General features: G+C 31.0%; 3 protein-coding genes across 3 annotated transcripts; 2 read left to right on the forward strand and 1 right to left on the reverse strand.

Annotated features, from left to right (window-relative positions):
- Positions 1–2,502: 2,502 nt before the first annotated feature.
- LOC129905648 (uncharacterized) lies at positions 2,503–4,166 on the forward strand. Its single transcript, XM_055981178.1, has 3 exons — positions 2,503–3,558; positions 3,625–3,767; positions 3,823–4,166. The coding sequence occupies exons 1-3, from the start codon at positions 2,617–2,619 to the stop codon at positions 4,088–4,090; spliced, it is 1,353 nt and encodes a 450-aa protein (XP_055837153.1). The 5' UTR covers positions 2,503–2,616; the 3' UTR covers positions 4,091–4,166.
- A 3,331-nt stretch (positions 4,167–7,497) lies between these two features.
- On the reverse strand, positions 7,498–10,073 carry LOC129905893 (uncharacterized). Its single transcript, XM_055981516.1, has 3 exons — positions 9,968–10,073; positions 8,186–9,904; positions 7,498–8,123 (listed from the first exon to the last, which is right to left on the reverse strand). Exons 1-3 carry the CDS (start codon positions 9,979–9,981, stop codon positions 7,847–7,849), a joined length of 2,010 nt encoding a protein of 669 aa, XP_055837491.1. The 5' UTR covers positions 9,982–10,073; the 3' UTR covers positions 7,498–7,846.
- Positions 10,074–16,070: 5,997 nt separating this feature from the next.
- On the forward strand, positions 16,071–18,300 carry LOC129906274 (uncharacterized). Its single transcript, XM_055981952.1, has 3 exons — positions 16,071–16,346; positions 16,406–17,961; positions 18,024–18,300. Exons 1-3 carry the CDS (start codon positions 16,161–16,163, stop codon positions 18,292–18,294), a joined length of 2,013 nt encoding a protein of 670 aa, XP_055837927.1. The 5' UTR covers positions 16,071–16,160; the 3' UTR covers positions 18,295–18,300.
- Positions 18,301–22,754: the final 4,454 nt, after the last annotated feature.

Below are 22,754 nucleotides of genomic sequence, written 5' to 3' on the forward strand. Positions count from 1 at the left end.
AAAATTTTAATCAAAACTAAAATTACGATGATGGAGAAGTCCGAAAAAGTGGTTTTCGTCATGACGTCCGTCGGTCTGTGCGTCGGTGCGTCGTCACAAAAAGCTGTACATGAAGCTGCAGCCTAAACGGGTTGAGGGATTTTCTTGAAATTTGGTACAGATGATTTTTTTGTAATTTCCAAGGTTGATTTTTTTTTGTTTTTTAATATCTCGCTTTAAACGTATACCTCCCATACAAAGTTTTGGAGTTATTGCAACTTTCTCGAAAACGACTCTAACGATTTTGATTAAATTTAACATACGTAATGCTGTTTGCAGTTCTAACATAACTGCGTTTTTAGTCTTTCTCAAAAAATTCGGATAGTGAAAATATGACATTAACTCTTTTTTAAATCGCGGATGTCGGCTCTTCCCGTACACCGTTAATGAGTTATTACAATTTTCTAGACTAAATTTGACATACATAATGCTTTAATTGATTTTAATATATGTAGCTAATTGCGTTTTTTGTTTTTGTTTTTTATTTGTGAATGCAGCCAGACTAGTCAAGTAGCCAACAATTTTGTTTTAAGTTTCACTGAGAATATATACGTTTGACAAGTAACAATATAAGTTGTCTTGAAATGTATACATTCTTCCTAGCGCACTTTCCCAATTTTTCGAGATAGTTTTTCCATTTATTTTTTTCAAAGATCTTGCACAGGATAGTTTTATTCAAAACAAAACACCCTTTCATTAAAATAAGCACTCTTATGGCTTTTGGCTCTCATGGCCATATGAAAATATTTTAAGAGAATAGAGTATCTACCTACTCTCGACAGTAGTAAATTAACCGCAGCTGATTACTATCGTCAGTATAGTTCATAAAATAATCCCTAGATAAAGTTGCATTAGGATGACATATCGGAAAGTTACTTTTTTTTGTTAATTTATAACATAATTTAGATATCAGCCAACGTAAAATCCCAAAAAACTTCAATTAAATAAGAATAAACTTGTGTGGATTCATTCATAACTTTTGCAATAAATTCAAAAATTGCGCTCTAGCAGTTAATAAATTGCTTAAGTATCCTCTTTTCGATTTTTGTTATTCTAAAGCTTAATTTTTCATGTTTATAGTCTGCATGGCTTTCTGATAAACGATTTATCACAATGATATCTATCCATTATCACGATGTTGTCCTGGACTAACAGGTTTTTGATAGCTTTAACTACAAGTTAGGTGATTAGTCTTCTGATAACCATTAAAGAGTGCAGTACCTTATATTTGAATATAGTTAAATTAATTCTCTTAAATTTTTTTTCTTATTAAGTTCACTTGTAAAAAAAATAAAAAAAAAAAAACTGGAAAATATGAAATTAGAAACATGCACTTCAGTGAAATGCATTTCATATCTATAATTCAGTTGTTATTATTTATGTTTACTAAAGAAGTGAATAGCAGTAATTTACTTGTAGAAAAATTAAAGAATATCAGCGAAAACCTTCCAAACATAAGGTAGTTCTGTTTATGACAAAAAAAGATAACAAATTCACAAAATATTTTTTGTGATTCCATCTTGCTTAAATAACATTTAATTTTTTTTTTAAGAAATTGGCTATAAAAGCAAAACAAATTAAAAATAAACGTGTATGTTATTTGTAAAACAACAAACTACCAACGACAAAAAATATTCAAATTTGTTATCAGTGAGATAATGCATTTTGTATCGATAAATATAATAAAAGTCGATTCAATTTAATCCATTGATTTATTTTGTTATCATTGTTTTTCAATATTTTGTTCAATATTTAACAAAAAAAAATAATAAAATACAGCTTCTGTGCATCTCGTAAATTAAGAATTTTTATTGGAAACTAAAATATTTAGATAAACAGTATTTCACTTTTAATATTTCTCAAATAATTTTTTTTAGCGACGTTCCATCCACGCATACCATTTCAAATCCTGGCAAATGCCTAAAGTTTGAATGCAAGTTTATTTGTCACAATGGAACCCATGCAACAATTGAACAAAACATCAATGAAGTCTATGTAAGAAATTCAATATATTTCAATAATTCCTTTGGCTTAAAAATATTTATTTTATTTTTTCAGGGCAAAGAATGCCCATTAATTAAAGAACTTCATCTAATCAACTATCACTTCCCACGAAAAATACTTCCGAAAAAACTTCTTGGACCGATTTCCAACAATGTCAGTCATCTATCAATTTTCTCTTCGGACATTGAACACATCGATACTGGAGCCTTTGAAAGTCAAACTCTAACCGGAGTTCATTTGGAAAATTTAAAACTAAAATACATTGAAAAGGGGATTTTCAAAAACGTTAATGAACAATTCACAAGTTTCACTATAATACAATCCAATCCACAGTTGACCACTGTCGAAGCAGGTCTTTTGGAGTACATAAAGTATCAAATTAAAAATCTAACCATACAAACAGGTCTGATTGATGTACAAAATTTGACTAATAGCCAACATCTTTTAAATAATTTGGAGTATATTGATCTGAGTTATAATAATTTTGAAGATCACCTTGAACAAAAGAGTTTTAGCCAGCTTTCAGTGGTTCAAAGCCTTAATTTGTCTCACTCAGAAATAACGTATTTAACGATGTTCATTTTTGCAAATCTTTTAACCTTAAGAACGTTAGATTTGTCAAACAATAAACTAATCTATATTTATCCAATAATTTTTGGTTCGAGTGGTCGTCCTAGCAAAGGAATGAATTTGTATTTAAATCAAAATCCTTGGGAGTGTACGTGTGAACTTCAAAATGATATGTCTATCTTATTAGCTAATGATCAAGATGTTCAGGTATATTGTGATAATTTTGACAATATTTTGGTAACTAGTGAAGTCCTTTGTATGAGTACTAGTGAACCCCCACAACCCCCAAAACCACCACAATTAATGACGCCATCAAGCAATCTGCCTTCCACAAAATTCCCATATACCAGTCAAATTACAACGCGTTCCACAAAAATATCAACGCTTTCCACACCAACATCAACAGTTTTCTCAACAACAGATTCTGATCCTGAGGGCGCAATTGGCTTTATGACATCACCAACCGAACCAGTTGAAACAACAGAATTGCTTCCACCTCCAACTGCTTCCGAATTCAATGCTTATGCCACAACCAACGAACTTGAATGCCACAAAGACAATGGAAAGATGGAAACTGAAAACTTATCTATTTACTGGCCAAACACCCTGTTCGATATTGTAAAGAAAAAAGCATTAGAAGTTGACGTTGTTGTTAGGACGAATTATAATCAAACTTACGGGGTATTGTGGTTTAGTAAGGTTACACGTTTGTACTACAAAATGGAGACAAATCACAATGAATATGGACTTGGCTGTTATGGTAAAGTGGAACATGTTACCACTGTTAATCACCTGCTGCCAGATATGTCATACACGTTCTGTTTGATTTTAAAAGATTACCTAACAGTTTCACCATTTTCATGCAAGTCAGTTTATATTGAAAGCAACTTGGATGCTGACTATAATGCCTGGTTAACTACAAATATGAAGGCTACAGGAATAAGTGTAATGATCATTGGCATCATTTTATTTATTTTCTTGGGTATTTTGTCTGTTTTTATTGTATTAAAGCGTAAACCATCACTTTTGAAGGGAAGCAAACGTATTGCAATGCAGAAAAGTGATGCATCTAATATTATTGTTTTCCCAGAGGATAAAACACTGGAAAAGTTTAAATTGATGGAAGAACAATTGGCCAATAATAAATTAGGACCGTAAGTAAAATTAAATTTAGTTTTTTATTAATTAATATGAATTTTATCTTTGAAGGTTCCCATTTCGACGTCGTGTTTCATCAAATAGCTTCGATAGCATTCAAAGCTACATGAATCCTGAAAACTTTAACGTTTACGAAGTTATTCCAGCACATCAATCAAATTTAAAAGTGAGATATGCAGAAGTGCCGTTCAAGCGGAAACGTTCATCCAATGATCCTTTGCCGAAAATTCCAAATGCAGTCGACGGAAATACTTCACCTTATTTTGCAAGAAAACCTGTTGATTTGTGTTATGAAATAGAAGCTAGCGTTTATATGTGAAAACCATGTCATTGAGTTTCTGTTTATTGTCAAAATTTTTGACGGATTAACCTAAAGATAAGATTCGTTTCCATGAATTTACATCTATTAAAGTTTTAAAGTTTTTTATTTCATTGTTTTTCTATAGAGCTTAATCATTCTCTTGCTTTATTTAACAGTTCCTTATCTACTCTTCTGTTACTATTTTTGTTCTTGATTTTCGAAAACTAGAAAATAATACAATATTAAAAAAGCATCCATTTATTAAATTATATTAAAAAAAAGTAGATATTGTTATTTTTAATCGAATCATAATCTCTTCAATAAACAATTTTTGTTTAAAAAGTTTATTATTTTGTTTTTAATTTTGGGTCAGTACTAGTACCTATTATTTTTAAGGAAAATACAAAGATTTTTAACATAGCTATTAAAAATCAGTTCTATCATCTTTATATTCATATAAATGTTAATAGTTAATGTCTTTTTGTGTAATTTTGCATGTCATTAAGTCTTAAACTTTTACGAACTAAGTTCGAATTCCATCCAAGTTTTTTTACAAATGTTCGTTCTTGTTGATTCTCATGATTTAGTATGACCATAAAGAATAAATTATATCAGCTATCACCGATATCAGTACCTACCTACTTCATTTGGTTTACATTTTCTTCAATCTTATCTAAAGATCGAAAATCTTATCTAAAAAAAATGTTTTTTGGATAGGTTTTCGAGATATGATTTTTCTAAGTTTTTGTCGTTTAAAGAAAAATTGCTCAAAAAGACAAAAAAACAGTAGATTTGAAAGTATATACTTTATCCAGTTTTATAGTCCAGTATTCAATTTTTGTGACCATTATGTTGAAAGATAAAGTATTTTCTTTTCTCCGTTACATGTTCAATATCTATAAATGCTCAAAGGAAAAAAATAGACTAATTAGCAAAATCATCAAAAATGTCATTGTTTTCTCTTTTTTAATTAGTTTTTCTTGAGTTTTTACAATATTTTAATTTAAAATTTTTTTTTAAAGGATGAATATCGATAGGAAATTAAAAATCTACAAAAAAATTTCTTAATACAAAATTTCAAATTCGGCTTCCTTTTCAAGCTACGAGTATAGACAGAAACACAAAAAGTAACACAAAGAGTCGTTAATATTGATCGATACAAAAATTATCATATAGTCGAGTCAAATTAGGCATAAAATTTGTAAAATCTCGGAATCCAGGGAAAGTCGATGCATCTGAAAAACGAGTATAGGACTGCATTATAAAAGGGTCAAATAAGAAAGTTAAAAAAAAAAAATTCACCGCTCTCGATTACAACAGTTTTTATGGACCGTTAACTGTCATTCCGTATGGAAGCGTTAATCGGAATTGCTGTCTCATTTTAGATTTTGATCAAACTTTGTAGGGATGTTCTCTAGGACTGTAAGGAAGCAAATCCATGATGATTTAATTTTAAGTTGCGTGGTTTCCCCGCTACCCGCATTCGAACTTTTTCAGAAGGTCATTTTTATGTTATTATAACTTTGCGTCTACTAAAGATATCTTTTTGTTTGAAACGCCATTTTAAAGCTTAAGAATAGTAATTTTTGAATATATATTAAAAAATTACGTAATAATTATCCCTGAATTAAAAATAATTTTTGAAAAACTGGTAATTTTGCTGATTTCTCATGGTTTTTGACTGGCTCCAGAACCTTGGCTATTATATGTAGGAAGCTCATACTTACCAAATATTAAATATAGATATTTTTCAACAAATTACATCTAAAATTAACTCGATGGCTGTACTCTTTATGCAAAAATTTTAAGTTCAAAGTTTTGAGTTTTTTGAAAAAATATTTTTTTTATACTATGATTTTTTACGATTTGACTAAAGATAGAAACATGAAAATAACAGTGTGTTAATTTGAAACTTTTAACTTTAAGTCCTCTAAATAAAATTGTGTTATTTTCATATCTTCTTAGTGTACCGCTTGTTTGAAAATTCGCAAAAATGCTAAAAAGCCAAAATAACCCCTACTTAAGGCTATGATTGCACTATGTTTGACATAAGATAGAAGCATGAAATCAATAGTATATTTAGTTCGTACTCTTAGCTTAACACACTGTAAGTTTCATATTTCTTCGTTTAGTCAAATCGTAGAAAATGACAGTATAAAAATTAGCTTTTTTAAAATACTCAATACTTTGAACTTAAAATTTTTACATAAGGAGTACAGCCATCGAGTTCATTTAAGATTTATTTTGTTGAAAAATATCTATATTTAATATTTGGTAAGTATAAGCTTCCTACATATAATAGCCAAGGTTCTGGAGCCAGTCGAAAACCATGAAAAATCAGCAAAATTACCAGTTTTTCAAAAATTATTTTTTATTCAGGGATAATTATTACGTAATTTTTTAATATATATTCAAAAATTACTATTCTTTAGCTTTAAAATGGCGTTTCAAACAAAAAGATATCATTAGTAGACGCAAAGTTATAATAACATAAAAATGACCTTCTGAAAAAGTTCGAATGCGGGTAGCGGGGAAACCACGCAACTTAAAATTAAATCATCATGGATTTGCTTCCTTACAGTCCTAGAGAACATCCCTGCAAAGTTTGATCAAAATCTAAAATGAGACAGCAATTCCGATTAACGCTTCCATACGGAATGACAGTTAACGGTCCATAAAAACTGTTGTAATCGAGAGCGGTGAAATTTTTTTTTTAACTTTCTTATTTGACCCTTTTATAATGCAGTCCTATACTCGTTTTTCAGATGCATCGACTTTCCCTGGATTCCGAGGTATAAAGCTAATTTGACTCCACTAATATCCTTATAACTTATCCGTAGATTTTGAAAAAAATTATCTTGTTTTTTTGCCCGAAAGTGCAGTACACAAAAAAAATATATACCCATGAGGATTCAAAAGATTTAGATTTTTTATTACAGTAAACATTTTTTTTAGCAAAAATTTCCTTTTAAAATCGATTTTTTAAAAAAATTTTTAATACATTGCACCTAAACATCTGGAGTGACCCAAAAAAGTTATTCCAGTGTTTGTTGTTTATTTATTCAGCTTTCAGGTGCCGATTTTTCTGTTCAGATTGATCGTTTATTACTCAAGATATAGCCCGAATACTAAGTATGCTAGGAAAAACAAAGACAAAAATCTTTGTATAATTATATCTCGAAAACGTATCCATCGTATTTTTTTTTAAGTGATTTCCGAGTTTCGAGGTCAAAGTAGATAAGAAAAAAATATTTGGATTGAGTGTCCATTTTGGCTGTAAATCAGTGTAATTGATATTTACATCTGAGTGAAAAGTCAAAAAAAATTGTTTTTAACAATAATATTATTAATGTGTGTTTTTTAGTTTAGTTTATTTTTGGTTTAACTATTTCAACTACAATAAATGCAGATATTATTATGAACATAGAAAGATAGATAATAATAAATAATAATTTTCATTCTTTAACTTATAAATTAGTGTGGAATGACTTTTTAAATAATTTTTTATAAAGGCAAGCAAATATATTTTTGTATACTGTGGGTCTGTGCGTCGCGTCGGTTCCTTTATGAGTCCATATGTATAACCAGATGTGACCAAATGGATGGACGGATTTGGTTTAAATTTAGTACATAACTGCATCTTCTTATTTAAATTCTTGATTTATTATTTTTAATATAAATATTTGTTTAAATTTGTTTTACTTTTGCTCAATACTATACCGATAAATGTTTCGAAATAAATATATATTATAGACAATTCTAAACATCAACTGTTCAAGATATACTCGTGTACCCGTAATCGTTATCTTCCTGCTCTATATCATTATTATTTGCCAAAGCCCCTGGTTTTTGTGTTGAAATAGCAGAAGATATTCGTTTCGGTAAAGGAGGTGCAGGACTTTTTGGCATTCGATTAGAAAAATACATGTCATTATTTGCATTCATTCTCCAGCGGTATTCTATGTCCTCGTAATTATTCGCCATCATGTAACTTAAACCACTTTCACATGAAAATCTTCTTAATTCTGCTGTTGTTGCTTCTGAATGATAACTAGAAATAGAAACAAAAAATTATTAATAAATTTAAAATTAGAATTAAAAAAATAAACAAACCTATTTGCAAAAGATGATTCTGTAACAGAAGTGTGGACATTCCTTCGAGGAACTATAACATCTTTTCTAGAATTTTTGTTCACAATTATAATCCGTTTACTGTTTTTTAATAAACATGGATGATACAAAATCAACAAAAACATTCCAATCAATCCAATTAATAATGAAACCAAAACACATGCAACAAAAATACCAATAACTAGTGGCATGTCCTTTTTTCTTAGCCAAATTAAATCATTACTAGTTTCACCAACAGAACTAAAATATGATTGACAATTAAATGGTGATATAACTTTTGTTCCATTCTTAACTAGACAAAAAGTATATGACCGATTAGCGGCTAGGCCTTCAACAATCAACGACGAATCGAGTTCGCTCTGACAGCCAATAGAAAACTCTCCAACAAATCGAACACTTCCTTCGTTTTCATCCAGATTTGGTTGTTCATAAAACCAAATTATTACAAAATCTTCAGTAGATCCTTGGAAAATCAGTCTTGCACTGGTTTCACTGATTGAAACGATTGTAAAATGTCCATCTGGAGGTGAGAGTTCTATGAAGTTTAGAGGATAGCTTGAAAATCGGATTTTATGTCTAGCACATTCAATAATTATGGAATCAGCTGCAAGAGTCGTAGTCCTATTTTGAGGTGATGGAGTTGTAGAAGAAAGTTCTACAGTGGAAATTGTTGTCATCAAGTCTGTCGAATTCGATAAAGCTGTACTACTCGTTGATAAGGAAAATGGTGTCGTTTCTGTTGTAGAAATTGTGGTGATATTCGAAGAAGGCGTTGGTAAAGGAGGTTTCGGTTCATCTTCACATTTTTTCAACTCAATTTCGTTAAGAAGCTTTCCAGTTTTATCCCACGGACTGCTGCATTTTGAATTTACTCCAAATCCTTCAGGGTACTCCTTAAACACACGCACAAGTTGTTCCAACTCACATGTACAATCCCAAGGATTATTCTGAATATCTAATCGCTTCAAGGGGGTAATTTGTGATAAATAATCACCACTTAGCCGTTTCAACTGATTATTTTGCAAACTGATCAAAACAACCGTTTGTTTAAACATGAAATCAAAGGCTCCATTGGCTATATACCCAATTTTACACGAATTCATCATCAGCAATGAAAATCGCTTTAGATGTTTAAATGTGTCAGCATTAATGTATTCCCCCAAATTACTCCCGTCAAAGGTGATTGATATTAGTTTGGGAAAATTTTCTCCACGAAGCCATGGCGCAGGATCGGTAGGAATGCTTGTTAAATGTTTAATAGTTACTTTATCTAAAGTTTTCATCATCGGTTTTAAAAATGCTTCACCAGAAAATATATCAATTCTATTGATTAATGTAAATTTTTCAATAGCTGTTAATCCAACGAAAGTATTTTCAGTGAGTTTCATTATTTCAACCCCATTGAGCTTCAATTCTGAAAGATTAGCCACGCTTTTCTGATTAAAAGCTCCATTTTGTATTTCATTTAAATCACTCGAAGATATTTCAATTGAGCTTAGATTGAAGCTACCTTCTAACCAACTGCTTTGAAGTGTATTTTCAGGGAAAATTCCATTAGAAATGTGAAGGGTAATTAAAGAACAAGTTTTTTGAGATTCTAGATATTGTCTTAGACCCGTCATATCACCAGAACAGGTGACGCTACATCGGTAGTTAGTGTGACAATTGATTGATTTTATATCAAACGTTTGGATTCGGGAACTGTAAAAAAGAAAATTCAGAACAAGTTTTTTTTTGTTAAATATAGGTAGGTAAGGTATCTACCTGTTTTGAAGCATTTCCTTTTTAGCAGCTTTTAATTTTTCGTAATAGCTTTTGCTTTTGAAGTTTCCAAAGATTAACAGAAGTGCAAAAGCTGCAAGACCAAAAGTAGTCAACCAGTTACGCCATCTAGAAAATTTTAAATATTTTATTAATTTTTCTTCTAAAAACAGATATTATAGTTCGGTTCAAAATAAGATACAGGAAAAAATTTTCAATTCATTCTGAAAAGTTGAAATGAAAGTGTGTTGAATTTATTCTACTGTTTCCAATAGAAAATATATATTTCACATTTTGCAACAAGCTAAGATGATGAAATTGGCCTTTTAAAGGTTTTTTTTCGAACCAATTAAATGGTTTTCTTTGACTTAAACCTCAAAATTTGTGACCACTTTTCCAACATAACGAAACTTATTCATATAACGTTGCACTATTTGTTGAAAGAATTTATTTTTAATTACAACATTTTAAATGATTTTTTATATATTTTTTTTTATTTTGTGTCTTGAACTAACCTAACATTACTCATTGACAAATTAAACATTTTTTTCTTATTTTCAACTAGTGTAAATTTTTTCTTAGTAAACATAATTTATTTGGTTTTAATTTGAATTTCATAATATTTTATGCCAATAAATTAATATCCTTTTTTGCCAAGCTAAATCTAACTCTCACGACCGTGGCGTAGTCACGCTACAACTGAATAAAGTATCGGAAATTAATTTAATTAAATTTGATATCCAGGTGAAAATATTTGATTTGAATTCGATGACACCTTATATCTTTATTAGTTTTTGGTTTTTTATCAGAAGCCTGTATGTGATTTTACTGTAGATAAAATATACAACATGCAATTGGGTCATTGAAGTAATTATTTGTTTTATACTATGCCAATATGATATTATTAGCGTACTTACTTAAAAGGATGCTGCAATGCGGTTAAATTGACAATAACTTCAATAATTTATCTTTGGTGGTTGCTTACTTAACTATTTTAGAATTTTTTTTAAAGACACTCTCATATGTAACATAATCTTGGTTTATTTTTAAAACAAACATTTTCCAACATCAAGGTTTTGTGATAGCTTCCAAAAGCTTAGTGAAAATAAGTTGCTTACAAAAATTGCTTATCATCTATTTAAAAAAAAATACTTTTTTGCTTTTTGAAAAAGACTGCATGTAAGATAAAGTGTTTGTTAACGACAATAATCGTTTCAATTTTCTCTGGAGTGAGTGAATCATAGAAGAAAAGCTTACACCTTCCAGGGTTTTCAGGATGAACGAAAAAGTATGTTTACTAAACTTTGGCCTATTAGCAAAGATAACACCGAGTTGTTGAACTTCAATTACCACTTAACTAATAGGTGGCAAAAACTATGAATTTATCAGCTTGTAATGATTATTCGACATGCTTTTGGAGGTTTTTGATAACATGACATGTAAATGTAATAGCTCATTCCTCTTTATGACTGTCATCGTGATGTAGAAAAGGAAATACATAGATATAAAGAATAATTTTTGGGTAAGTATATTTAATGTTAAAAATTGTTCTACAGTAGAGGTGTATCTCTCAATTTGATTTCCATCGATGATTTAAGAAAAGCCTCACGAATTTCGATTTCGATATAACATAAGAAAAAAGTTCTTCGGAAAACAGTGAAAAAACAGAGATTTTTGGAACTTTGAGCGAGTGTCGGCAGTCGGCACCATTTAGCCTTATCCAATCCAGGTGAAATTTAGGCTTACTTAAAATCTGCAAAGGCGAACATTCATTGGGGTTCCCCCGAGATTCGATTTCTTGCGGTCACTTTAATGCACAGTGTAGTGTACACACAATTGAAGTATATTTCACTCGCATAAAAACTTCCCTAAATTAAGTAGGTTCATAGGTACCAGAATGATTCGATGTAATCGCTGGGTTAGTTAGTAGGTATAGATAAATCGTTGCCTAGTATTGAAGTGCCGTATACGCCATTTTAAAATTTTTGAGAAATCGCATTTAAATGTTCGGAACATTATTGCGAAAGAACTAACCGCTGCAGCGCGCTGGCATTTTTTGATTTTTAAGTATGATATGTGCCCTTAATTATGAAAGTGGACTAAGTCACTCCTAAAAATGGCCTCAAATCTAGCCGTAAAATAATTATTATTTAAGGGGTAAAGTTTATTTGAAAGCGAAATTGCAGTAAATAAACTTCTTTATTGCTCCTCTAGTGATTTCATTAAAAAAATGTAATTAAATCGGTATATAAGAAAATTATTATGTAAGTTTTTCTTTAAACAATGTAAAAAGTGACTTAGTCCACTTTCATAATCATGGGCACATATATAGTTAAAATGCATCTTTTATAAACATGTTAATGGACATGTGAAATTAGTTAAGTTTTCAAAAGCTGCGTTAATTTGGAAATATTTATCTACTGTTTAGTACTTAAAACTACTTTGAACTACTTTGGCTATACTGAAAAAGTAGTTCAAAGCAGCTTTTAGTACTAAGCAGTAGATAAATATTTCCAAAGGAACGCAGCTAAAATATTTAAATTTTTGTCCAAAATGAGTTTGCCCTATACGCCATTAAAACCAGAAGTTTCTTTTATTCATACACGTACGTCAAAAAAAAACATAAACTAAGCAAGACGCAAGTCAAAACAATTCTCAAAATGTTCGTAAATTGCATGAAAAATTTGAAGTAAATGCCAAAATTTCTTGTTTTTCTCAAAAAAAAAGTGAATAGGTATCTCTGAAACGAAAGAAGATAGAAAAAAAAAAAGGGAAAATAGATTTGAAAAGTGCAACCTCGAAAACATGGAAAAGTCAATTTTTAATCGCTCTTCCAGTTCAACTACAGTTTTTTTTCCATCGAATATGTACATACATTTGCTTTCATCCACTCTTAAGAGGGGGTGTCCCGTCACATAAACTGCTCAACGCTTTGCAACGTTTATATATTGGTGGATAACTTTCGCATTTGTAAAGATAATCGAATGAAATAAATTTTATTATTTAGTTAATAAACAAGGCTTGAATTATTTGATCTTATAATTTCTAAATTTGAGCAATTGTAATTTAGAGAGCAAAAAAAGCGACAATTTTGGTCATTGTTTTAGTACGACCTATTTATTTTGTGTTTGTTTCTTACTCAGACTAAAAATTTTATTTTTCTTAATACTATTTTAGATTGAGATTGAATCAATCTAAGGAGTAAAGCTATTTTGAAAAACTAAAATTTTGTTTTTTATAGAAAAAAATTAATCGGAACTTATGTTACTTTTCTTGACCTTGCAATGTTTGGACAGGTGTAACTTCTGCATACATCAATATAATTCATCAAAATAAAAAGTTTTAAGAAGCTCAACTCAAATATTACTACCTTGATTTTTTTCAAAAAAAAAATGTCAAGTTTAAAGGTATCAAACAAAGAAAAATGTTCAAAAAGGAGTTTTTATATTTACTTTTTCAGAAATCATAATTTAAATATTTTTTTTTACAAAGTAAAATTTTGTTCTTCATTTTACTTCTTTTTCCCAAAAATTCTCAAAAAATAATATTTTTTTTTGAAAAAAAATCAAGGTAGTAATATTTGAGTTGAGCTTCTTAAAACTTTTTATTTTGATGAATTATATTGATGTATGCAGAAGTTACACCTGTCCAAACATTGCAAGGTCAAGAAAAGTAACATAAGTTCCGATTAATTTTTACTTGCTCAATAGGGCAAGTATTGGTTTCGTGTCAAAAAAATAATTCGAGGTTTTAATCAAAACTAACATTACGATGATGGAGAAGTCCGAAAAAGTAGTTTTCGTCATGACGTCCGTCGGTCTGTGCGTCGGTGCGTCGGTGCGTCGTCAAAAAAAGCTGTACATGAAGCTGCAGGCTAAACTGGTGGACGGATTTTCTTGAAATTTGGTACAGATGATTTTTTCGTTTTTTAATATCTCGCTTAGAACATATACCTCCCATACAAAATTTTCGAGTTATTGCAAATTTCTCGAAAACGGCTCTAACGATTTTGATTAAATTTAACACACGTAATGCTGTACGTAGTTCTAACATAACTGCGTTTTTAGTTTTTCTCAAAAAATGCGGATAGTGAAAATATGACACTAACTTTTTTTTTAATCGCGGATGTCGGCTCTTCCCGTACATCGTTAATAAGTTGATTATAATTTTCTCGAAAACGGGTCTAACGATTTACTTAGACTAAATCTGACATACATAATGCTTTAAGTGATTTTATTATAGCTAATAGCGTAAGAAATACCATGCAAAAAATGTACATATTTTTGCATTTCTTATGAAAATAGTTAAAAAATCAAATTTGACTACCTAATTGAAAATATTTTTCTTAAAAAGCTTTGACATAAAAGCTACTTTTACCATAAGAGCAAGTACGTGCGGCTCCAGTCGTGCATTTTATTTTCTATAAAAAACATAATTTTAGTTTTTCAAAATAGCTTTACTCCTTAGATTGATTCAATCTCAATCTAAAATAGTATTAAAATAAAATTTTTAGTCTGAGTAAGAAACAAACACAAAATAAATAGGTCGTACTAAAACAATGACTAAAATTGTCGCTTTTTATGCTCTCTAAATTACAATTGCTCAAATTTAGAAATTATAAGATCAAATAATTCAAGCCTTGTTTATTAACTAAATAATAAAATTTATTTCATTCGATTATTACAAATGTGAAAGTTATCCACCAATATATAAACGTTGCAACGCGTTGAGCCGTTTATGTGACGGGACACCCCCTCTTAAGCCTAGTACGCAAATCGAGTTAAATTTAAGCTTCGTACAAAAATTCAGTGCAGAATTTATAAGAATTTAGAGTTGTGCGCAGCTTCAGCTTAAAATTCATATATTTGTTTCCAGTGTAGGTACATTTTGTTTCCATCACAATTAAGCGCACAGAAAAAGTGAATAAAAACGGAACAAAAATCTCAGCTAAAATTTAGCGTGATCTGCATACTTTTATTATCTTTGTAGAAAATCCAATACAATCAGTAGTTTATTTTTCCTATCGCAACCCTATTTTTCATCTAGGCTAGATGAAAAGATCTAGCCAATACTTAACTTCAAATTCATAGTGGACTGCAGTTCTATATTTTTGTAAGTATAATGAAGCTAGTTGAATAAGTGTCCTGATAAATCATTTTGCAAAAATATCCTTCGAATACAGCTGAAATATTATATCCTTCTGTGAAATTGGCATAACTATTTTACCTTCAAAATGGTTACTATGGTTAATAATTAAATTCATACTCCATAAAAAATGTATGCGGAAAATGCAAGAAATCAGAAAATTTAAACTGTTTTTCTGCAAAAATTTTGTTATTTTGAAATAGGTACATAGTTCGTTGTTGAGTGAGATAAATTCTAGAAATCAGCATTGGTTTGGGTAGTCTCATCAATTTAATTCCTATTATACTTTATTAACGATATTTTTTGAGTTTTTGCAAATAATTAACCAGGATATTCCTTCTAATTTAACAAAAAAGTGTTTACCCATACAAAATTAAAAAAAAAAATATTTTTTCTCACTGGTGTAGTTTGTTTGTGAATAAAACAAAATATCCAAATTACTTTTCGAACCATAATAAGAGGTTTCAAGTTTCAATTCATTTTTAAGTACATAAGTATAGTAATAAGCTTTTAAATCATTTCCGTTTCACCTTTCCAGATAAAATACTTAGATAAATAACAAAATTTTTATCAATGAAAGCTTATTTGTTTGGAAAATGCAATTTTATCCACGTAAAATATATATAATCTACCTTATTTGCTACTGCAAATCCTTATAATCAATACTTTAGTAGTAAAGTATATTATCAACTACTGCATTATGATATCTTCTTATCTTATCAGGATATAATTTTTATGACAAAATCAACATGTTTTGATAAAAAAAAACTAATCAATCCTTTATCATATTTTTGATAAATTTACTTTGGAACATACGATGGAATTAGAAAATAATGTTCACATTTATAAGCTTATTTCGCACCTGTAATGTCATATTTAATATCCTTATGGTAAGAAAAAAAAAAGAAAATTAAAAAAAAAACATTAAAAATTAATTTTATTTATTTTTAGTTTTTGGAAAATTTCCAAAAAACATATTTACTTTGCACTTAAATGGTGTTTGTACATCTTACTGGGTTTGTGTCTTGCTCTGGCAATTGTAACCATACTAATGGCTTGTTTAAATATGAAAAGGGCTGAAACATCAAACGACAATTCTAACTTGAGATTGGAAAGTAGAATGTTAGAAATAGGGGAACCGAAATATATCTCAAGAAAGGGTTGCCAAGTTGTTAACTGCACCATCAGATGCTTAAGTTCGAAAAAAATCTACGACGAAGTTTTCCAGGTTCTTCAAGTAAGTTAATATTGAAATATTCATCTAAATCATAAATCACTTTTTTTTTTTTTGTTCAGTCTACCGAATGTGAAGAAAATATTATTCTTCAATTGGATCATCAACATTTTCCGAATTTCGTTTTATCAAACAGATGGAAATCAGCTAGTAAAATGATTAAGTCTCTTGTCATACGAAATAGTGAATTCAGCCATATTCGAAATGAAGCTTTCAATTCAATTGACTTTACTGGAACTCAAACACTCACTCTGTTGGGTGTCAAATTGGATACACTTGGTAATGGAGTTCTTTTAGGCTTTGCAAGACTTCAGTCTATTCACATGGAAGGAAAAGTACGCAATGTTGATAGGTGTTTTTTCCAACCTGTGCAGTCATTTCTAATGCGTTTGACACTCAAGGCCGATCTGACAATTTCAGGGAAGGATAATATTTTCGGCATAAGTTTCATGTCTAACCTGCATGCCTTGGATCTCAGTGAAAATACTATCACAGGATCTCTAGCAAGGACTTTTTTCATCGGTGTGCCTCATTTAAGATATTTGATTCTATCAGATTCGGAGATATCCTCCATTGAAATCGACGCTTTTGATGACATAGCTGCTAGTCTCACTATGTTGGACTTGAGTAATAATCGTTTGAAGACTCTTGATATCAGATGTATGGAACAGCTGGTAACAATTGGTTCTGCTAGAATATATCTCTTAGGCAATGAATGGCTTTGTGAATGCCATTTAAGACCTTTAGTAACCTTGTACGAAGATTATCCAAATAGTTTCGGAGATATTCCTTACTGCAAGGGTCCACGTGCTCTGTATGGAGCATATTTGACAAATTTGAAATTCGACAAAAATTGCAAAATTCTTAATGATACCGATAAAGGACTCATGGCCACACCAATTGAGTACTACAAAACTGATTCAATTATAGCCTCAAGCTCAAGTACTGAAGCCACTATTGTTGTAGACCCTGCGTATTCATTTAAAATGGCATGTCTGTCAATAATAGGCTTAGCCGACACTACAGAACCCTCTACTGAAGGGGATCCAGTAGAGTATTTTCTATTTGCGCCACCATGTCATGATTTCGAATTAATTCTTTTGCAAAATAATTCCGTTCAAGTGGTTGTCGAATATGCTGATGAACCAATCAATATCATTTGGTTCAGTGAAGCCTTGGAGAACTTTGTTCATACGGTCAATGACATCACTATCGATTATAATTGTGAAATGTACTCGGATCCGTTTCTTCTGGCTGAGAATCTGGTAGAAAACTGCACTTACACATTTTGTCTGATTCCCAGTGGGTATTTTTCAATTACTCCTTTTAATTGTTTGCCACTTCATGTGCCCTCGAAAATTAAGACGGTGCCTGACATTTGGATCTCGCATGACGAAAAGGATCTTACTCTTGGAATAGTGTCGCTGATTCTTATGTGTTCTTTATTATTGGGTGGAGTTATTGCTTACTTTGGAATTAAAGCCTATCCGGATATACTTGAAGGCACTAATCATGTTCTAGTGGTCAAGAAGTCCAAAAAAGCTGCTTGCTATGTGTCAACAATCACTGAGAGCGAATACATAATCCAAAAGGATAGTTTGAAAAAGAAGAACTCTTCGTAAATATTTTGATTTTTTTTTTGTGTTGAACAAATAAGCTTAAATAAATATTTATTTTCAGAAATCGTGATTCATCTATTCCACTACCAGTGTCCTTGTACAACGACATTGAAGGACCCAGACAAGAATCTGTGCGAGAAGACTATTACGAAATGCCTTGTATCTATAATCAAACTCATGATTGCCAACAAAAGTGTTTGGGTAACAATAAGTGTGTGATTAGTCCTTCGTCGCCACCACCTTTACCGAAACGTAACAATTCAGATAGTACTTTGTATGGTTCAGCTAGTGAACTTATTTGTGATGTTCCATATCCAAAACTGAGTCTATAAATTTATGTTAATGAGTAAATATTGGAAATATGTTAAATTGATGTTTTAAAATTTAATTTTAAAAATATGCATGAAATATTAATAAATCAGTTTCGAAAATTCAATAACTTAAAGGTTACTAGAGGATTTTTAAAAATTCAATCATTTAATAGGGTAAATAAGGGTAAAACAACATTGCAAAAATGTGGCTTTTTTCTAAACGCTACGTTGTAGAAAGCTGAATTTTCAGGTATTTAATCGATAGATAAATTTATTGGAAGGCTGACAATCGTATTAAAAAAATTCTAGAAAATGTCAAAACCATGTTATATATAGTTTTTTAAACTAAAACACGAGGGAGACCTTTGACAAAGTAGTGATAATAGGTATTACGGATTTTGTTTAAGCCTCTTTGTTTTGATATATGAATTTTTGAAAAATATCTACTATTTTAGGGGTATCTTTGAGTGGGTTTTATTTTAAGCAATTTTTTGGAGCGTTCAAAAAATTTTAAGCTTATAAAACTTATAGTTTATGGTTGTGGGCATGCATGTGCAAAAAATTGGTATTTTTAAATGATTTTTGACACCGATTGACAGAAAAAACAAGTTTTTTTGTCCCTAGTTTTTTGACCATTTTTAACCTTTTTTATTATTATCTTTTTTTCTTCAACAGATAAATTAATGAAATTTATACCGTAATAGGCAGTACTATACTTGTGAATTTCAATCAATTTCGTGTGCACAATTTTGAGATAACGGTAAAATAAAGTTCTATTTTTCAACACGTTCTTTCTTTTGATCTAGAGCAAATAAAAATTTTATTTAACATGCTGATAGTATTACCTTTCATTTGATATATCACACATAACGGTACATTTACTACAAGCTACACAATGTTAAATTAAAAAAAAAAGAGTGTGTGTACACATGTTCACGCGACTGAAGTTATACTTCTCATTCAGTATATGTAAATGAATTTCATTTGATATTTTTAATTTCTATTATTAAATTAATTAATCCACACTTCGTTTTTTTACATTTTTATCAAGTGAACAATAAATTAATTCTTTCATCCTCCTTGCGTCCATGTAGTTTTCAATTTATTCTGTGAAATTTACTCATGTTGTGCGGTTCAGAACGTACGGTATATGGTTAACGAAAGTAAATGAATTGCGCATAAAATGTGCGATATGGTAATTTTATGATAATTGTGTGTGCTTCAGCACTAGTAGTAGCAATATGGAACTTGCAGGGTTGCTACAAAGCTCAAAAGTGAGCTGAGCTCAGCTCACAGCTCAGCTCAAATTTTGAGCTGAGCTGAAAGTGAGCTGAGCTGATGGTTGTGCTGAGCTGTTGGGTGAGCTGAGCTGTCGGTGAGCTGAGCTGAGCTGTTGGGTTAGCTAAGGTAAAGTGAGCTGAGCTGAGCTGTGATGGTTGAGAGGATACATTGATTTTTATTTGGAAAGTATAATGAAATATGAAGATATTTTAAACTTTTATAAAACACCATAGCTTAAGATGTTTGGTTCTAGTTATTAATGGAATTATTTTAACACATGGATATTTTTATAAATAAAACAGATAATTGATCGTGATCTTTTCTCTTGGTTTTTTTAATAGTAAATATATTTCTATTTTTTTAGTAAAATATTTCTTTTTCTATCATAAAAAAATTCCGGTACAATCCAGTTTTTCGACTTTTTTCAAAATTCCGAGAAAATCGCGTTTGAAAGTTGGGGTAAATTTTTTTTTTCGAAAAATCCCCGAATCTTTGAACGCTCCTGGAAGCTAAACCGCTTGAGAGCAATTTTTGGGAATGATGCCAAATGATAGCTTGTGTCATGGGCCTACGCTTTGCACCTTGTCAGATTTTTAAAAAATCGCCTTCCATGTTAAACCGCCACATCATGCCTATTTTTTCAGAATCGTGCCTATTTTTTTTTGTACTTTTAAGTTCTCCCGGTTTGAGAACGCGTGGACCTAGAGGGATGAGAGTTGTACCCAAATGTAGGTTAGAGTCCCCGCTACCTTTTGGCATCAAAGTTTTTTTTTTCATTTTCTTCAAAATTCCGCGATATAGGCGTTGGAACGCTTTGATCTAGAGACAGGGGAGTGGTGCCATATGAAAGCTTATATTCTCAGCTACCCGATAGTGGTATAATCCGGTTTTTCGATTTTTTTCAAAATTCCGAGAAAATCGCGTTTGAAAGTTGGGGTAAAATTTTTTTTCGAAAAATCCCCGAATCTTCGAACGCTCCTGCAAGATAAACCGCTTGAGAGCAATTTTTGGGAGTGATGCCAAATGATAGCTTGTGTCATGGGCCTACGCTTTGCACCTTGTCAGATTTTTAAAAAATCGCCTTCCATGTTAAACCGCCACATCATGCCTATTTTTTCAGAATCGTGCCTATTTTTTTTTGTACTTTTAAATTCTCCCGGTTTGAGAACGCGTGGACCTAGAGGGATGAGATTTGTACCTAAATGTAGGTTAGAGTCCCCGCTACCTTTTGGCATCAAAAATTTTATTTTCATTTTCTTCAAAATTCCGCGATATAGGCGTTGGAAGTTGGGGGCGCGAAAAAAACTTCTGGGAGCTGAACGCTTTGATCTAGAGACAGGGGAGTGGTGCCATATGAAAGCTTATATTCTCAGCTAACCGATAGTGGTATAATCCGGTTTTTCGATTTTTTTCAAAATTCCGAGAAAATCGCGTTTGAAAGTTGGGGTAAAATTTTTTTTCCAAAAATCCCCGAATCTTCGAAAGCTCCTGCAAGCTAAACCGCTTGAGAGCAATTTTTGGGAGTGATGCCAAATGATAGCTTGTGTCATGGGCCTACGCTTTGCACCTTGTCAGATTTAAAAAAAAATCGCCTTCCATGTTAAACCGCCACATCATGCCTATTTTTTCAGAATCGTGCCTATTTTTTTTTTGTACTTTTAAGTTCTCCCGGTTTGAGAACGCGTGGACCTAGAGGGATGAGAGTTGTACCCAAATGTAGGTTAGAGTCCCCGCTACCTTTTGGAATCAAACATTTTTTTTTCATTTTCTTCAAAATTCCGTGATATAGGCGTTGGAAGTTGGGGAGCTCACTTTCAGCTCTGCTCACTTTCAGCTCAGCTCAAATGAGCTAAGCTATGGTACCTAGCTGTGAGCTGAGCTGAAATGTGAGCTTTTTGCAACCCTAGCAACTTGCCACATGGAAATTACCACATTCAACTTGCCACATGCAACTTGCCACATGCAACTTGCCACATACAACTTGCCACATGCAACTTGCCACATGAAACATGTAACTTGCAACGTGTTGTGTGTTTTATGTTTGCCGTACTGCGGCGTACTGAATTTTTAAATACTAAAGTACTGCCTACTCTAAAGGTGAAACGACAGAAAAACTGATACTTTTAAAAATATTTCAATATTCAAAATCGTCTTATTAAAATGTCACTTTTTCTCTTTCATAAACAACAAAAATCCTTCATTTTCCCGTCTAGCACAAATTCTTGAACCAACATCAACGTTTAAGGGTCGATGTCGTCTATTTTTCTTTTATTTCCTTATTTTTAATTGAAATTTCGGTTCACTTTCACATATTTCAACGGGGAGTGAATTCTAATTATAGCCAAACCCGACGACCAAAATATCCCAAAGAAAATGTCTATTTTGTATTACAGAACAGAAACAACAACAATTTTATATTGTTGTACCCTCTCGTGAATACATCTCGTGTTGACGGGGTGGTGCAACAGGTGAAAGATACATAGTCATTAGCCAAATGGAATAAGACGGATTTGTACGATCAATTGACCAAAACAAAACAAAACGAAATAAAAAATATACCTATACGTGAATATATCCACTTTCCGAAAATAAATTTTGCAGTAACCAGGGCAATTTGTTCAATGCAAATGCCAAAAATAAGTTCGTTATATGCTTCTACTTAAAGTTCCATACAATTTTTGTTGATGTTGTTGTAAAATTGAACTTAAATTAGCTTTAAATATAATTTGTCTCTTGACAAGAGTACCTTTATGTTTGCCAAAAACTTATTCATTCATGGATAACTAGGATATTTTTTTAACATAACGTAATTTTGTTAAATAAAAATATTTTTTTTAAAATATTCTATGCTTAAGTTTTCTGACCCAAAATCATATATTTTTTAAATAATTATGATTTTTGACAGCTGTCCTTCAGACAGTAACAATCTACCACCACACGTTTTTTTACTTTAGCTATAAATTGTTTTTGTTTGCTGTTTAGCCTGACAAGGGACGAGAATAAGTTATTGACAAACAATCACGATTATGTAGATATAGTGGATTGGCACAAGATCCATCGTCCAACAAATTCGTTTCGTTTTATTTTAATTTTTAATAGAACATTTAAACAAACAACAAGAAAATCGAAAATTGAGCAGTTTTGGCAAAATATCCCTGGCAGTTGTACCTACATGCAACGATAAAAAAAAAACACCTCAA

Source organism: Episyrphus balteatus, chromosome 1 (genome assembly GCF_945859705.1).
Source record: "Episyrphus balteatus chromosome 1, idEpiBalt1.1, whole genome shotgun sequence".
Taxonomy (NCBI): domain Eukaryota; kingdom Metazoa; phylum Arthropoda; class Insecta; order Diptera; family Syrphidae; genus Episyrphus; species Episyrphus balteatus.